General features: G+C 36.7%; 1 protein-coding gene across 1 annotated transcript in view; it reads left to right on the forward strand.

Annotated features, from left to right (window-relative positions):
• Window positions 1–10751, forward strand: part of TRPC4 (transient receptor potential cation channel subfamily C member 4) — a 130286-nt gene extending 119535 nt beyond the window's left edge. The window contains exons 9-11 of the mRNA XM_030946339.1: window positions 7663–7704; window positions 9481–9570; window positions 9860–10751. Coding sequence (XP_030802199.1) covers window positions 7663–7704; window positions 9481–9570; window positions 9860–10576 — 849 coding nt within the window. The 3' untranslated portion in view covers window positions 10577–10751. The remainder of the gene's footprint in view (window positions 1–7662; window positions 7705–9480; window positions 9571–9859) is intronic.
• Window positions 10752–18117: the final 7366 nt, after the last annotated feature.

Consider the following 18117-nt stretch of genomic DNA (forward strand, 5'->3'; position numbering starts at 1 on the left):
TGAGTTTGCCATAAAAGCATTTTTACCAAAATCTGTTCCTATTAAAAAAAATTTTCAAAGTTGACAGCATTTATTTGGACTTGTTTTCTTGAACTTAAAGGTAGAGCTATTTCAGAATCCCATTCTGAAATCATACCATGTTCTGATACTTCTGATTAGCAGGGACATTTCTAGGGGAAAAAAAAAAGAGGGGAAAAGACACACAAGGTGACCAAGAATAGTTCTGCACCTGGATTCAGTAGATGCCTGTGTAATATCTCAGCTACTTACTTTCTCTGGTAGGTGCTATGGGTAAAGCAGATTTGAACTTTTCCCTCCTAATTTCATCTACTTGAGATACCTCAGTCAGCGACACCCTTTTTCTATACTGTCAGTGCAAATATTCAGGCAACATCCTAACCCACCAACGACTAATTCTCTCTAGTTATGTTTTCTTCATTTCCCATGAGCGAGTCAGTACCTCAGCAACTAGACTGAATTTAGCCAGCTCTAGCGTGAATAATATGGTTTGGGATAAGATGTGGATAATGGCATTTTCTCTATATCATAGCGATTTGATGAATATAAATGTTTCAAGACTCAGCCAAGCATTAAGTAGGTGTATGGGAGTCAAATGTGGGTAAGGGGGAAAAAAAAGGGGTATGGTCCTTGTGCTATTGATTATTATTAAAAAAACTTCCATCCATTTCAAAGCAGTCGGGGGTATGATGGACTGGTACTATATCAACCTTTTCTTTGTATTTGTTCCCTATCTCTTGATAAGTGAATAATAAATTTTTCCTACCTATTCTGCTGTCATATCCTGGAATGCAGTTTAATCTCTAGAAGTACTTGGAGGAACAAGTTCACATGCATGTACAGATATATGGTAAAGAGGAAAAGTGACATATAAAACTAATTCACAATTACTATGATGATAAATGGATTTTTTCCTCTTTGTAGAAAGCTTCAAATCAGACTTAGTGCAATATACCAATATTGTTGGCCAGTACCTAAATTGTGAAAGCAAAACTGTTTCACTTTGATGTCGTATTTGGACATATAGGAAAGAAACAGCCAGGAAAAAAAATCTAATAAACATTAGGGTGGCATTGAAACAAACCAGTAATGGATGACAAGAAACACATTGAAAAAACATTAAGTTAAGAAAGACTAACAATGATTCATATAGAAATTTTAAAGAGAACATTAACTAGCATGAATGGTGAATAATCTTAAGAGTAAAACATCTCTGTGGAATATAGGAAGTGAAAAAAGTAAATGCAGAGACCAACAGAAGGAAAAACTATGAGACGTTGTTAGAAATAAAAAGTCAAGAGAGAGAGTGATGTACTTGGGTGTGTGGGAGAGTGGGCAATGCTTCTAGGCATTTGTTAAACATTTGGTAGGGATGATTAGCTACTGTAAACTGAGAGAATGATATTAAAATTAACAGTATGATGCCAGTGTATAACAGAGGGTTGATTAACACAATATTTCTGTTTGACTGAGACAGATACAAAAAAACCTTATACAGCCCAGCTAAACTTTCAGGACAATATTTCTTGTCAGATCTTCCATCTGGGATAAGGAATTTTTTTTTTTCCTTACCCTCTTAAACTGCAGATTTGGGAGTAAAGTCATTCCTGGACAAGTAGAATAATAAAGATACAGGGTGCTCCCAGCTCTATGCTGAATGGCATGATGAGGAGGAGGATTCAAAAGATCATGTCTGCTTCCTGTACCTACCTCCTGCTAGGGTACATAAATACCACCTTCAAGAAACCCACATCTTAGATTTGGGAAAACTGCTACAGCAAATGGTCAAAGGGTAGGGAGTCTATGCACCAAGCTATTTGAGAATTTTTCCAAATATTTGGAAAAATATATTTCCAAAATATATATTTCCAAATAATTTTCTTTTTGTTTTTAAGTTAAAATCCCCCAAAATCTCTAAGCACCAAACTTTTTAATTAATATATTTCAGTTTCAAATAAGCTTTTGTTGGGAAAGACTTTTCAGTTTCAGGATGACATTTCTGTTTGAAGAAAGGAGCAGGTGCCATTTAAAGCAAATATCTTGGGCTGAGGAGCCCAAGATTTACTTCTATTCTCCAGTGGATATCTAATTATTTACCCCAAGCATAAAAGCTATGACAACAGAAATTTCCTTCTCAAGATCTTTAAGATACTGCAGGGGCTAAAGTGCTCTCTTGGGAGAACAGAAGAGAAGGAACTGAACCAAGCTTCCTTAAGATTTGAATATGAACCACTAATTACTGAACTGTTTGGGATGGAGGATGTCAGTGAGGGAGAGATGTGGGACATTTTTAGTTGATTGCTGTATTTTTTTTTTAATTATTTGAAAGTGGAATCTCTAAAACATGTGGGACAGTAGGGCCATATACCTCACTGGTTTCCCCTGCAGAATAGATATTCTTAGTTGAATCTTAGATTCTTAGTTGAACTATTCTTAGTTGAATTAGAGCTGAAACCCCTCTGAAGCAGAGAGCTTACCAGCAGAGCCATCATGGCAAACACACTTCAGCTGCCTAAAAAAAGTGAGTGGCTGTGGCTGACCAGGCAGATTCAGTCCACCTCATAAAACTACAAAGTTCTTCAGCTAACTCCTTAGCATAACACAAGCCCCATTAGGTTTATGTGAATTTGGAACATTTTGCAATTTCCAGACCCAGTTATTCACCCAAGCTCCAAAATGAAGTAAGATGTGCATATACACTCTGTGCTCTGATTTCCACGTTGGATAGATGCAAACCACCAGTTAGGTGCTGTTAACTGGACATCCTCCAAGAGGTTAAATCATCAGTCAACAAATGGGCACACCACAGTGATCTCATAGTTTGTCCTGAGGAAAAGCACTTCTTTCTGGTTCTGACAAACTTCCCATCACCCACAGCTCAGTCTTGATTTGCTAGAACTTTTTCAATTGTCCCAACAAGCTACAACACAAATTAAATTTAGGACCTCTATGCCCTTTCAACCAAAAGTAATGAAGCGTTTTCTTTGCCTTTTGTTCAAGGATCTCAGAGGACTTCTGCTCAGTTATATCTGCTCTGTAATAACTTTGGCCTCTGCGCTACAAGATAAGCTTTGTTGGGATCTACTCCTTTTCACTGAGTCCTGCATTATAAATTCTGTCTCCTTCCCTACAATGAGGTCTGGGAGAGTAGAAAAATGTTATAACATGATTTTCTTATATTTGCTATATGGATGGATGGATGCCACATCGTCTGTAAGGCAGAGCTCAGATTTCAAAACATTCTGTTCTGAAATCTCTAAATGTTAACTTTCCTATTAGGAAGCACTAATCAGCAGTGACATACTATGGTGTTTTCCAGTAGAAAAAGCAATAATGTGCATCCAAAGAGTGATTCAGTGCTAGAGGATACAAAATAGACAATAGACAGAAAGGAGCTGGCAAGGATTATGCATGATCTCTGCAAAAAGTCCTCAGTAACAAAATGCTAGGAATCATGAACTAGGACTGAGTCAAAGATCAAATCAAATGTTTCAAGAATCCACTGTAAAATTTATATATGTTTACAGTTAAAAGTTCAGTATATGCAGGCAGAATGTGTAAAGAAAGGGTTGAGGGTCAGGATAGTTTACAGCACACATTGTAGTGAAATGATTTATCTGGCCCACAGGAAGAAGAGAAATGCCACTAAAAATAAGTAGGACATGGTTGCTTGGGAGGATCATCTACATTGGTGTTTATAACATAACTATCATGGGCAAGAATATGGTCTGTGGCATTATGAGGTGCCTCTGAACAAAAGCCAATTAATTTGCTTCTCCTTGGATGTCACTTCTGTGGTTCTTCTGTCCTTTGTTGTAGTGGGACAGCTGAAGCAGTGGGTGGTGAAGTCAAGGGGAGGTTTTTCAAGGGAGAGGCTTTTTCACCAAAGAAACACAGTGCCCAGCCATGCTGATGACAACTTCTCTAGCCACAGCTTCAGCTGAAAGAAGGCCAGGAAGGTACATGTGATTTACTGATATTTCAGCTCTGCTATGAATCAGACAGGGCTCTTCTACCACTCAGAGTTCAGCATATTTTTTTTTATTCTGTCATTTTGACATATCCCAGGTATGCAGCATTTTCTTCAGCTATTATCAGTTATCTCCTGCACTTAAAATTCTGAAATAAGTGCATGCTTGTGCACTGCTTTTAACATATATCTATATCATCTATATCTATATCTGTTTCAGTTCTATTAATTTTGTTAGCTTACCTTTGCAAAAGCCAGATTAGTAATATAATTCTATTAATTAGGCTGAGGTTTTCCTGACTGCGCAAGGCTTATGGGTGTGTCAAGGCTAATCCTGTTGGCCAACTGTATTTCAGAAAAAAAATATATATGGGAAAAAAAATCCTAGTCCCACCAGAACAAATGGTACTGTTTTCCTCAAATTACATTCTACTTTACATCGGATAGGTCAGCAAAAAGTGTTTTATCTATAATTTGACGTATTTCAGAAGTGAAAATTGAGAGGATTGCCAGGGATAGCTTCAGTAATTTTTTTTTTTTTTTGCATCTGATGTTAGATAAACAGTTGCCTCTTTTCTAGCTATACAGACTTTTATGCCATTTTCTGAGCAACCTACATGATCTTATTATTATTTGTCATAGAAAATCTCTTTTTTCCTTCTCCTATTCTTTTTTCACCTAGTGGAAAATGATGCAATTTCTAAGTCAGTGTAAGCATTTTGTATTTTCTCTGTAATGTCTGTTATTGAAAGTTGAGCAAAGAAATAATTCCTTTCATCTGGTGTGGAAATCAATAATCTGGAGTGTTCCTTGTATAGCCAAGAATCATTTCATGGAGAATCTTCTCTGTCAACCCAGATAAGTTCTAATCCTTTAAAGGTGATGCTTCTAGTCAAGATGAGGAATATATCCCACAGCTTCAGACAATATTTCCATTTTCTTTAGCACTAAGCAGTTTAAGGGCAAATGCAGGCATTGGATTTGTATTCCTGCATTAAAAAAGATATCATTTTAATAAAACACATCAAAATAAGTAATACAGTTTTATTAATTTTTTGACTGCTAAAGAGATCTTTTTTTTCCAAAAAGTGTAAATTGCTAGCAATGGCATAAACAGGAGGATCAGAATAATTATCACTACTAGTGGAGCTACTATTAAAGCTTCCTAAAGGGTATTAGTGCCCCCTTTTGGAAAGTGACAACAACATCCCCCTCAATTTCATCGTTGTATTCAACATGCATAACCGAGTTTCCCACCCTGTTACTATTTTTAGTAAAATTAAACTTTCATCCTTTTGCCAGTCATAATTTTCAAGTTCTTCATGCACACAGAACAATGGTTACTTGAAACAAACTTTGAACCATAAATTAGACCATAACTGAGTAGAAAAAAGCAGGCCAGCTGAGAACTAAATAAGGAAAATATGAATCTTAATGACATTTTATTTCTAGTGAATAGCCTGGTTTTCAGATGTGTTTAAGCAAAGATTCATTCTGCTTTCAAAAGGAAGCAAAAGATGTTTAGGAATTAGAGATGGAACCTAAACATTTAAATTAGAGATAGAGAACTGTTTGGTGATAATAAATTTGATAGGTTATGTGTAATTCCCAGTGGAGTAGGTATGTAGATGTGCATGAAAATATACAATTAAATTAATTTTCTTTCAGCTTCTTGGTGTTATGGATTGAAAACAATTAAGTGCAGTAGAACTGTTCTGACACATTATTACATAAATCTTTTCACATACTTATCCCAAATTGTACTTGTTGGCATTACATTAAGGGGAAAAGCCACAGCCTCTGTTTCTGGGACTTTCCAAATTGGCTGCAAAAAAAGGATAAATGGTATCTAGGTAGCTCTTGTTACAGATACAGAATTGAACCTATACATTTATTTCACATTTCACTGTAAAATAAAGCAGAACAGACAGCGGCTGCAGGAAGTATTGTGCAAGACAAGAATCAGCACTTTTTTACTTAGAAGTTATTCACTTTACCTGAAGTGTGTTTCAATTACACCCTAAATTGTTTTTCCCTTCACCTATGAGTAAGATCTGTTGTTGAGAGCTCTCTTAGCCATGGGCTCCCTTAGTGCTCTCTCAGCAGAGTGAAACATCTCCACCGTGTGGCCAACTGCAAGAAAGCTGAATTTATTTTTCTAAAAACTGGCCAAGTTCGGGTGTTGTGAGGGTATGAGCCTTCCCACGGCTGCACTGTCCCCTCTGGCCCTGGTGGTGGGCAAGCTCGCCCCTCCCTTCATCCTTGAACACAAGAAATATCTATTTTCTCTTTTATGAGGCATAGGTGGAGAAACACAATCTGGAAAAATACTGAAGAAAGCATTCTCATGTACAAAGCCCTACCCCACAGTGGCTCTTCAGACTGATTAGGAAATAATGATTTTCCCCCTTTCTATTAGTTTTTGCTAGCCCAGCCACAAAGCCACTGCATCTCTCAAATTAATTGCAAACAAGAAATCAACCCTGAAGTGTAAACTGACTCCAAGTACAGGGAGAAGGTTCATCATTTCTTTCAAGTAAAAAAAAATGAGATTAAATAACTTGCTGTGCCTGCCTTACTATGCAACTGAGGTCAATTTTAACAAGGCTCTTGGGTGTCCTTTCCCTCTGTTTTAAGCTTCTGTCAAGTGTTCTGTTTTGTAGAGATACAATCAGTGGTCAGACACATTATTTTCTTGTCAGCAGCAGATATGAGAGTCTAAGTTAAAGCTTTGTTTCTTTCACCAGTTAAGAATAATTATTGTAGAGGATGGGGATCTATTACTCATTATGCAATTGAGGACAAAAGGAAGTCAAGGGAAAAAATAAATCTGGCCTTTTTTCCCCATCTTCTGGGCAGCCCTTAGATATGGCAGTTTAATTTAATTCACCTGCTTGAAACCTGGATGATTCTTTCATCCTACCACACTTCTTTTTGCTGCTCCTCTTCAGAGTTACTGTCCCTTTTACCCTCCCTCCTTATCAACACCATACTGTGTTGAAAGCTGTTTCTTTCTTCCATACAGCTCTCTATGACTAAGTGGTTTTAACATAGAACTAAGAGGGAGCTTTTCTCATTAACACAGTTTTATAGTGCAGGTTTTGATTAGCTTTACCATAAATGAGACATTAGGAGCCATAGAAGCCATAGCAAGTGTCTTGCTTACACCATGGCTTTACAAATCCCACCATGTTGAAGATTTTCCATGCAAAATTTCCCTTCTGTAACTCGTGTTCATTGACTCCTGTTCTTTCACTGTGTACCTCCAAGAAAAATCTAATTTGACATGAAACAAGCTTTTTTCAATTCAGTAAAATATGCTTCAGTCTGTGCAAGTGAGTTACATGATCCATTGTTCCACTTCCTTCTCAGATCACTGACCATGGGACTCTGCAACCTGTGACCTGGCTGCCCCACCACATCCATGGTGATGCAGGAATAAAAGCATTTTGACAAAAATGTAGAAAATCAACTTTGCCTTCCCCACAGCAGCCTTCCCCTTTCTATAAAGCAAATGATGGGCTTTGTTGAAATACTGTCATTTTTCAACAGATTTTGAACCTCTTCTCTCAGCTTGCTAGATACTGTATAATGCACAGGCCTGATGTTTTCTGTGCTTAAATATTTTACTTCCCTACAGAGATTAATATTTTTTATTATTTTCTATTTTTCAGAGGCGTGCAGCTGACAATTTGCGGAGACATCATCAGTACCAGGTACAGACCTATGTTTATTCTATGTTTATTCAGGCAATTGTTTTTCTATGACTTCAGATTGTCTTCATGAGGAAAGAAAAATATGGAAGAGTTTCATAAGAAAGTGGAAAAAGAAAATAAATGGGAAAAAACATAAAATCCCTACTTATTTCCTCTTCAGCAAACAAGCTTAGTATTTTTGATGGTCAAAGAAAAGAATTTGAGAATACAATTATCTCCTTTTTGGAGCAAAAGGATATTTTCTAGAGCAATAACATGCTATCCAGTATTTTGCCCAGTGTAACATGGATTGCCTTCAAAAAAAGCAAACTCCTGCCTGCCAGGAGTCATCAGGACCATATGTACAGTGAACTGACATGCTCCATCAGAACCTGCTCTTCATCTCTCCAGCTTTAATGCCCCATTAATAACTTCCTTAATAATCCATCTGCCTAGATCCCCTGTATGTAAGCAATTATTTGTCATCCTTCCTTCTTCAGTTTCTACTTTTTTTTTAGATTATTATTTCACAATGCATAATTTTCAGCTTTATTTTGAATTTTTATTGTGTAAAAGTTAAACAAGGTGTGAGCTGTAGGCTTAGTAGTTAATGAATGCCATATGGGAAATAACTAGGTAAGCTGGGGCTTTTCCAGCCTGAAGAAGAGGAAGCTGTGGGAAGTACAACAGGGATCTATAGAATTATGAGGAAGGTGAGCACAGAGCAGTGGTTTGCCATTTAACTGTAAACTCAATACCACACATGTACTACACTGCATTAGCAAGGCTGTATAGGCAGCCTTTTGAGGGAAGTGATTTTTCTCCTCCAGCCCTCACTTGTGGGACATTATCTAGAGCAGCATGTCCTGTCTGGTGCCCACAAGAGAGATGTTAACAAACTGGAAGGGACCCAGCAAGGTGGCACCAATGGTTACAGGACTGTCATATAAGCAGCTCAGATTTCATCCTGGAGTAGGTTAGGGGAAATAAAACTGCTGCCTTAAATATCATAGTGGGTGGTTAGAGAGAAGGAGCCAGATTTTTCTTCAAGGTACAGTGCAACAGACAAAATGGACACAAGTTGAAGGAAGGGTAATTCTGTAATGTAAGGAGAATTATCTTCGCAGTGAGGGTACTAAAGAACTGGAAAATGTTGCTCAGGGAGGCTGCAATATCTCCACCCATAGAGATACTCAGCACTTCACTGGGCATGGCCCTGAGATGACTCAGACAGCCTCCAGGTATCTATTGCAACCTAAATAATTTCTAGAATTCTTAGAAGACATCAATGGAAGCTACCAGACTGAAGGTTAAAAGTAAAACCCCGAAATAGAATCTTACTCCATACTGTGGAATTCACTGGCAGAGGATTTTTGAATGCTGGAAGTTTACATCAGTTCAAAATGCATAAGAAAACCTGTCACAGCCAATTAAACCTAGAACTATCACTTTTGTTAAGAGAGTCACTGTGTCTCACAGCACTGGAGGCTTGAGAGAGAATAGCTGGAAATAAAGTTTTACAACCACACCAGACTTGCTCTCCTCATGAGGCGTCAGCAACTGCTCACTGCCAGGATGGCTATTACTGGCAGGAAACATATCTTGGGTCAAACCCAACATATCCCTTCTCAGGATAATAAGCATTAGTAGTTTCCATCAAATAACAAAGCAAATTTTCTATCAGGTTTGTACAGTTTTTGTCATGTTCCTAAAGCATGAAAAAGCCTAAGCAGAGCCCGTGAGTGTAGGTTTACTAACTAATACCAGGAAAGCTAACACAATACTTTATATTTTTAGGAAGTTATGAGAAATCTGGTTAAAAGGTATGTTGCAGCAATGATAAGAGATGCCAAAACTGAGGAAGGATTGACAGAAGAAAATTTTAAGGTATGTTTTTATCTTTATCTTTATAGATGTTTTAGTAATTTAGTAAGATATTTTAAAACTGTGAAGCTTATTTCTTACACTCAGTTATTCAGGTAGCATATAACTTGCTTCCTAGAGCAAGATCGTCAACCTTGAAGATGCCAGGTTTGCCAACATCGAGAGAGTAAAGTTTATTACTGACCCCAACATAAGCCCTTTTTTTTTCCTTTTTTTTTCTCTTTTTATTTCAAAAGGAAAGTCAAATTAGCTTTGATGTTCTGACATTTCATCTTTTTTTCCTAATTTTTAGGAGTTAAAACAAGATATTTCCAGCTTTCGCTTTGAAGTCCTGGGTTTGTTAAAAGGAAGCAAGCTGTCTAATTTGCAGACTGGAAAGATGAGCAAAGACTCTGCCTCTCTGTCAGAAAATGAAGAAAATAGTGAGAGTGAAGGAAACAAGAAAGGAAAGAAGAAGCCCTTCAGCCTTTTTGACATAACAACGATGATTCACCCACGATCAGCCAATATCGCCTCTGAAGGACATCATGTAAGCAATGGCTCAGCAATGATGGTGTCAGAGTCCACTCAGGAGAAACAAAAGCGTGTGAATTTTGTAACAGACATAAAAAATTTGGGGTTGTTTCACAGACGATCAAAAACAAACTCTGTGGGGCAGAGTAAAAATAAAATATACACCGTTTCTGAAGAAGTTTCCCGCCAACAGGCAGAAGAACAATGTGAGAAAACTGATGAACTGGAAGAGGGAGAATTGATCATGAACTGTGAATTAAACTTCCGAAATCCTGACAAAAAATATGTGTTAGCTGAATCACAAAATACCAGTGAGTCTTTAGATTCACAGGAAGAGGGAAGTATTTGTCCTTCAGAAACAGAGAAAATGGAATTACAGAGCTCAGAACCTGCCACTCCACAGGATCATCTGGGCAAGGCTTTGGACATTAGCATTGACTCTGATGGGAAACAGGAAACAATTGTTCAGGGCGACTATGTGATAACAAGGTTGTGATGCTTACAGGAGGAAGCATTTACAAATATATATATTTTGCATAGTGCTTTGGGGGGGAATGTTTTAAGAATTATATTAGCTAATGCAGAATTACACTTTATAGTACTCAACTGTGGCACATGATCTTGTAACATAGTAGTCAAGAGAAAGAAAATATGAGGACCTTCTGTTTTGTAGCCTGCTTTAGCTTTCACAATTTGTTTTACATTTTTTAATAAATGGAAGCATCTTGTATTCTTGTACTGTTGCAATAACCCACAGAAACTTTTTAGCTATCTTTTTCAATTACAACAAATGGAATTTCTCTCATATGATAGTTGACTCCTATGATAAATATTTTTCTATGCAAATAAAAAGTAGCTTAAGAAACTTGTAAGCTTTTATTTAACTTTGTAGGTTCTTAAAAGATTCTGTGCACCATAATAATCATACGTGGCTCTTGCCAGCATAATTCATGTCAAGCTATTAGAATAATTCGTTTAAATTGCTAGAAACTTGTGTTGATATCTATACAGAATCAGAAGATAAATTATATTCTTTTATTTATTGAAGGAATATGAATACCTGTAAATTATGAAAAATAGGTCTATTTGATTATTTAATTACAACTTTTCCCTCACAGCAAGAGGAGTGTGACTGTCCTGATACCATTGTTAGAAATGCATTTGCAAGTTCTGAAGACTGTAGAAATGTTTTTATAGGAAAAGAAATATCTGTGGCTTACTAAAAATTGATGTTGGATTACTCCCCAAGAAGCCTTTATCACCACAGCTTCTGCTTCTTCAACCATCTCTTTTTCCTCATGTGGACAACCTATGCACTTTAATATTCAGCTGCTTATTAGCTTCTGCCTTTACAATACACTTGGATTTGATAAGGGAAAGATACTTCAGGAATAAAAAAGCATACAGTGATTCCCCTGAGTACTTGAATAAATATGGGAATTTGTTAAGAAGTTTTAGAAGGCACGCCTTAAGGGAGTTTCTTTGACCATTTTACAGTTTGGGGGAACCTGATTGGGTGTTTTATAATAGATACCTAAATGTATAAGGAAAATCTAATAGTATTTTTCATAACTGATGAGTGACTCACTGTCTTAGTTAAAACCAGTATTTTTAAAATTAAACATTGTGGGGTTTTTTAATCATTGGTTGGTGTCCTACATTATTAAAAATGTCATTTTACTACTGGCATAAGACTAACCACCCCCAGCTTTCAATACCATTCTTTCCCCCACTGAATATACCACAAAAGTGTTGTTATTTCATTCTTAACTTCCTCAGCCCTGCCATGGTGGATTTTGTAATTCATATTAGGATGTATTTAGGCACTTCCAGATGCATAGAGTGAATTTACATTTCTGATGGAATCTCCCATGTTAACCTGTAGGGCCTGACCTAAAGCCTTGTCATTCTGGATCTAAATTGTCCTGGTACTCAACTGTGTCTTGAAAATCCAGGCAAACCCCTCTCATGTCTATACTTTAAGGTGAGTTTTCCAGCTCTGCTTTACACATGTGCTACTCTCTCTGATGTCACATACTGAAAGATTCCTTCCTCCACACCTGTTTGTGTCATGGCAGATACAGTTAAACCAAAATGGAAAATATGAGTCATAATTGGAAAATAGTTTGTATAGCTTTGCAACAATGTGTTCAAATCATATTTGTTTGGTTAGTTTCCATCTTAGCCTCTTGACTGCTCTGTAGATCCTCTCTCCTTCACGTCTCTCTCCTTGTCCACCTTTAGATTGTAAGCTCCTTGGGGCAGAGCCTGCAGCTTTTCTGTCTGGAAAGCACCTGAATTATTACAAGTATAAAAAGAAATAAATAATAATAATGGTGGAATATCCTCATATCATTTGTATTAGGTTAACTCTTCTAGGGAGTTCTTTTTGTACTGTAACATTTTTGCCAAAGATGCCATAAGGCAAATGTGTCTCATTGTCTCAAAATTTTCTCATATGCCGGTTAACAGTCCTTCCCCACTACTGCATTCAGTTTCTCATTCTCCATCATGGTTTGTAATGCCTTTGAGTCCTAAGCTTACTCCCTTTACACTAGCTAAATTCAAAACAGACAGTGCTTGCTCAAAAGAGCTTTCAACACATTCCAGCCCTGTGGTTTCACTCCAGACAGAAAGTGCCTGAGCACGGTATTTGTATTGCAAGCATCACCATTATCAGAACAAGTTAACTACAATAGGTCTTAGAGTTGTGCCTATTATTCTGGCATCATAAAAGCCTGTTTCTCCTGTGCATAAAGTTCCCAACACAGTAAAGTGAAATATCAGCCACACCATCACATCATGACCCCACTGTGCTGGGTGTGCTGGGCATCAGTCTAAGTCATGGAGTGGATGTAAGACAGAACAGCAGAGACAGTGCAGGTGGGCAGGATACTTAATCATAGGGACACAATTTATTGCATAGCAAGAGGCATTCAGTCTTTTGGTGCCTTTTTTTTTTCCTTACATCCAAATACTGAAACATCAGTCTAATAAATAAAGCATACTTAAAATCAACATTTGCTCTATTTTTATGTTATTCTTAGGCATCAAAGTTTGACAGTAATAAGGACCTGATGTAATTAGGACCTGATGGAACTTAAAAGTAATGCCAAATAAGCACCTCCTTCTGTGACAACAGATGACCCCAAAATATATCCAAAACTGAAATGGTGATGGACTTTTACCGCTTTGCAGGCAGCCAAAAAAACCCCTTTTCTCACTGGATGCCTCTGAGAGGACACCTGTGCCAAGAAAGATGAAGATATGCACAGAGCAAAGCTTGTAATGCCACACCACAGGCATTATTAAGCTTTGCAAAGCTGAGCATACTTTCTCCCCTGAAGAAATTAAAAAGTTCTAACCTACCTGTCCCTTCCTGTAGCTTCCATTAGCATCAACATAGGAGGAATACAAATGGACCGGGATATGAACCCAGAGCTTAAAATTGTAAAATGTTTCATGCAGCTAGAAAACTGACTAAGTGCAAAGGGGTTTCATACCAATATTAGGTTGCTTAGACTGTTGAGAAAACATTTTTTTAAATGTTTATCTTTTTATTTTTGTAGGGACAAAACCTGACTGCTCTTTGTTCTTCAGTTTTTTTTTGGTTTTTTTTTTTTTGTTGTTTTTTTTTTTTTTTTTTTTTTTTTTTTTTTTTTTTTTTGCCTCATTTCTTCAGCTCCTGGAGAAATAGAGTACAGACAGCCCAGCAGGACTTTGCCACTTTGGCAAAGCTGCACAGGAGGCAGCTTGAATTCATTTGAGACAGTGCTTTACATTGATTCACAGTTGAGTTGGAGGCCAGGGATGCAAGTGCTGCATGCTTACCTTCAAGACAAAATTGCAAAAGCTCCTTCTGACTCTACATGCTTCTGTGGCCCTCAAGGGCACTGCAGAAGTGAGAACATCAGAGGATTCAGACTATGGGGTCCTGTGGGCCAGCTGCAGGCCACAGCTATATTTGTATGTGGTACAATATTGCCAGAGACTAAGACTGTCGGGGGTAACCACAGCTCTGCAGCTGGTTTTAATCTTGTTTTCTTCATTCATAGATTGAGACCATTACATTGAGTGGTATGAGCTAAACACATCACACAGCACTTTCTTTTTGATAGATCAGGATTTAATGAGAATTTCTGCGGCTTTCTCAATATAATGTTTTTTGTAAATAAATAGCACCTCGTTCCACGAGAATGCATATCTATAGTTACAGCTGTTGAGAGCTGTAAAAGGTGAAAATTCTGGTATTCGGGCACTCAAAATTCTTCAAAAGTGTATTTGATGCAAGAATATCTTCCTTAATGGCATCCTTTGACTGATCTTTGAGTGGGAAATTTTTTGCTTAGCTTCCTTACAGGAATAAAGCATAGAAAAAAGACACAAAGAAATTATGATATGTTCTTCTTAAATTATATATATATATTGCAAGCTATAACACTCCATTTACTGTCAAAACCTCAGATTAATATTTCACCATATTCTGAGAAGCAGCATGAAAGAGAAAAGAAGGAAATAATGTTTAAACATTGTGAAGAGGCAATGAACTTTTGAATACAGTTCAAAACATTTAGTATCAAGTATTCTTCTGGGAATATAGTTGTACAAGTTGGATAACAACATAATCCATCTTCATTTTAAAGTGTCTTAAGAGATATCAAAAGCTTTAGTTGTAGGGTAACCTCACAAAAATAATAATACTGGTAAATAGTAATAGTAAATAATAGTGCTGGTAATGATAGTGGTAGTGAATGCAGTAGTACTAGTAAATGTATGTGTAACAATAGCAATACTATGTATTTATCCCTGGGAAGAAGGAATCCCCTACTCAAAATTTGCCTGTTTTCCGTATGAAACAACCATTTGATAACACCAGTAACCTGTCCTTGGGCACATCTGTCTTCCAACACAGGCACTCTAATCTCTGTTGAGAAAATCTTATTCTGTGTTTAAACTCTTTCCCTAGCTGAAGTTTTAATTATGGACCCTACATTCACTGCAGCATGAGCAGATTAGAGATCCTTTGAGACAGTTTATGGCTAAGTAGTTGGATATACTCCAAAATAAATTGCTGCTGTTAAGGATGATTTTCAATCCTCCAGATATGAAAAGAAGTTGAACTCATTGAACTACATCAAACCAAGTTCTGTAACCCCTGCTTTAGTACTTGAGAAATTGCTTTATTTGTAGAAGTGTAAAGAATTAAACAGAGGTCATTTCTCATTAATATCAAAACAGTAAAAACAGTTGCAACCTTCAACAATCATGAATTTAGAACTGTAAGAGAAGTTCGCCATACAATTTTATCACAGGTCCCTCCAACATGTAGTTCTCTTCCTAAATTAATCAAATCCTCTGCTGTTGCTACATATAGCTATGAAATGTTTATACACATGAATTTTTTTATTTGTACTTTTGGGTAGCCACTATCTTTTAATTATATAATATTTTTCTGACTACTGTTTGTTTTGACTGTACTCATCCCCCTTCAGCCTTGGGTTTCTTTGTCTGTAGTCTAAACCAGTCATGCTAGTTTCATTTCAATTAAACTTTCTGCTCTCTTTAATTGACTGTCACAGTCACAACCGAGTGCTGTGCAGCAGTAGGTGTTGCACTGCTCATTACTGCTGTGGCCTTTTCATTCTGGCCTTTAGCTCTTCGTAACCTACTACCTTTCTACCATGATACCACATTGGTACACTCAAGGGTCAATGTAGCTTTCAATTTCAGACACTTAACATCAGGATAATTGTCTCTGATAGGGAGGCTTGCCTCTTTTGTACATTTAAGAGGGAGTTCTATGACTAGAAACCTGTTTCCAATAGCTGATAGTTGAAATGAATAACATGGTGCTTCTCTCATGGTGCTTCTTCAGTATCTTTTTTCTTCAGTATCTTTTCTCTCACTTTCTTCTTTGACAATGCAGTTGAGGATGTCCTTGTTCAAAAGGAAGTCTCTTTATGCAACATCCTCAGCGTTGCATCCTAAGAGTGTGAAAGCTGTGCTTGCAGTGGAGACAGAGGAAATGTTCAAGATGTAAAACAGGTGTTTCCAGAAAGGCTGGCTCCAGTCTGGAGGTTACTAAGAGAACTTTACACATGCAAAACTCATGGCAAAATCTTCCACTGCACGGAGTCACGAGTTAATTCATAAGAGCTGGCATACTTTTATTCAATGGAACTGAAAAAGCAGGAATAGTCCCACCTATATTTGCTTTCTATGCTGAGCTTTTAAATTCACAATAAAATTATTCCCTAAAGGTTTAAACAGGCAATAAAAGTCCATGGTTAGTGCGCAAGATAAAATAATGTTCTAGGAATCCATGTGTTTTAATTTAGCAGGCTAGTAAAAAGACTTTTTTTCCTCCTGTAATAGCAAATCTTTGAGGATTGAAATACTGTATTCCTGAACTCCAGTTCCCATTAAAAAAACCAAAAAAAAAAAAAAAAAACCCTCTAACCCTAAACAAAAAAACAAAAACAGAGATTTTTCAGTTTTTAGAGATTCATGATGTTTTGTGGTTCAATTAGTACCCTAAGAACATCTGAAAGCATTGAGCTAACCTTTCATAAATTTAACAGACAGCACAGACTGCTCCTTAAATGTGGCCAAGTGAGAATGTCAGCTGCAAAATAACTCATTCTGGTTAATGATTTATGCTTTTAGCATGCAAAATGGGGTTTACAAGATGGGTGATGCATCATTTTTGGAAAGTGTCAACTTGTCTCAAATACAACAAGCATTCAAAGATACTCAGAAAAACTCAGAAAGTCCTACACAGATACTCATTAGTGCAATAATTCTTATCCCTTTTTTCTTCTGCATATCTTCCCTATCTAATACTTTGTTTTTACAGAGAATGTATAACTTTACTAATAAAAATAAATGTCTTACATTTTTCTGCTAACTATTTCTAAAAGTAGAAAGTAAGACCAAATAACGCAATGTCACCTTTGACCTTACGTCCATAGGATTAAAAGATAATTTACTAAGGAATACTAGAAATAGTTTTATTTGTATTAATTACATGTGGTACTCAGATACGTTATTTTTCAGCCATATCCAAAATGAATGCATCTAGAAAAGCGTGGAAATATTCTTTCACTATGACTAATTTAACAGAATCCCCTTCTACATCAAGAAAAAGAAGCAGAGAAATGAAAATTGAAAGAGACCTATTTTTATAAAGTTAGAGTAGTGAATATCCACATTCTTGGCTCCCTTCACTTTTATTAAGTAAAATTAGAGGAACCTTTTTTTCACCTTTTTATTTTTTTTAATTACACAGTTGCTTCTGTGGGTGCTTTGCAAGACACCCAGAATCCTATTTATTAATTATTAAGGATTTCATTAACTGACAGATGGTAAATCAGGAGAGATTATGAGAGACCTCATCTGAGGACTGGTTCTACTGATATTATTTTTACATGACTGTAACTTCCCAAGATCTAAAACTCTCTATTTCCAAGTGAATTTATTGTCCTTGAATTGTGCAGCTCTGATCTGAAATCAGACCCATGTGGAAGAAGGATGAGGATTTCAGCCACAGAGAAATGTGCTCTGCTGATTTTAAGAGTCTATAATAATGATTTGTTTACCCAGTCATAGGATATGAAATAGAGACTTTGACAGTCATGTCTAAACAATAGTAACAATAACACAAAAAATATCATAGCACATAAATATAAAATACATGTAAGAAAGTATTTCAATAGTTAAGGCTGTCTAAAACAGAACAAACACTTTTAGAGTTTGTTCTGTTTTAGAACCCAAAACATTGGTCTGAACACCCGAGTTTTAGGGAGTCAAACTAACCCAAATCTGTCTTATATTTCCCCAGAGAAATAAATACTGAGAAAATTTATTCATTAAGGACCATGTATGGTGGGGAAAGAGCACTTCATTTTGGAAGCTACTTCTTTCCTTGCTTGTTTGTTTGTTTTCTATTTCTGCAGAACATGAATAACTTCTGAAAACTAAAATATTCCCACACACTCACCCACTGGAGCTGATGAAGAGAGAACCAGATGTATGATA

The sequence above is a fragment of the Camarhynchus parvulus genome, chromosome 1 (assembly GCF_901933205.1).
Source record: "Camarhynchus parvulus chromosome 1, STF_HiC, whole genome shotgun sequence".
NCBI classification, from domain to species: domain Eukaryota; kingdom Metazoa; phylum Chordata; class Aves; order Passeriformes; family Thraupidae; genus Camarhynchus; species Camarhynchus parvulus.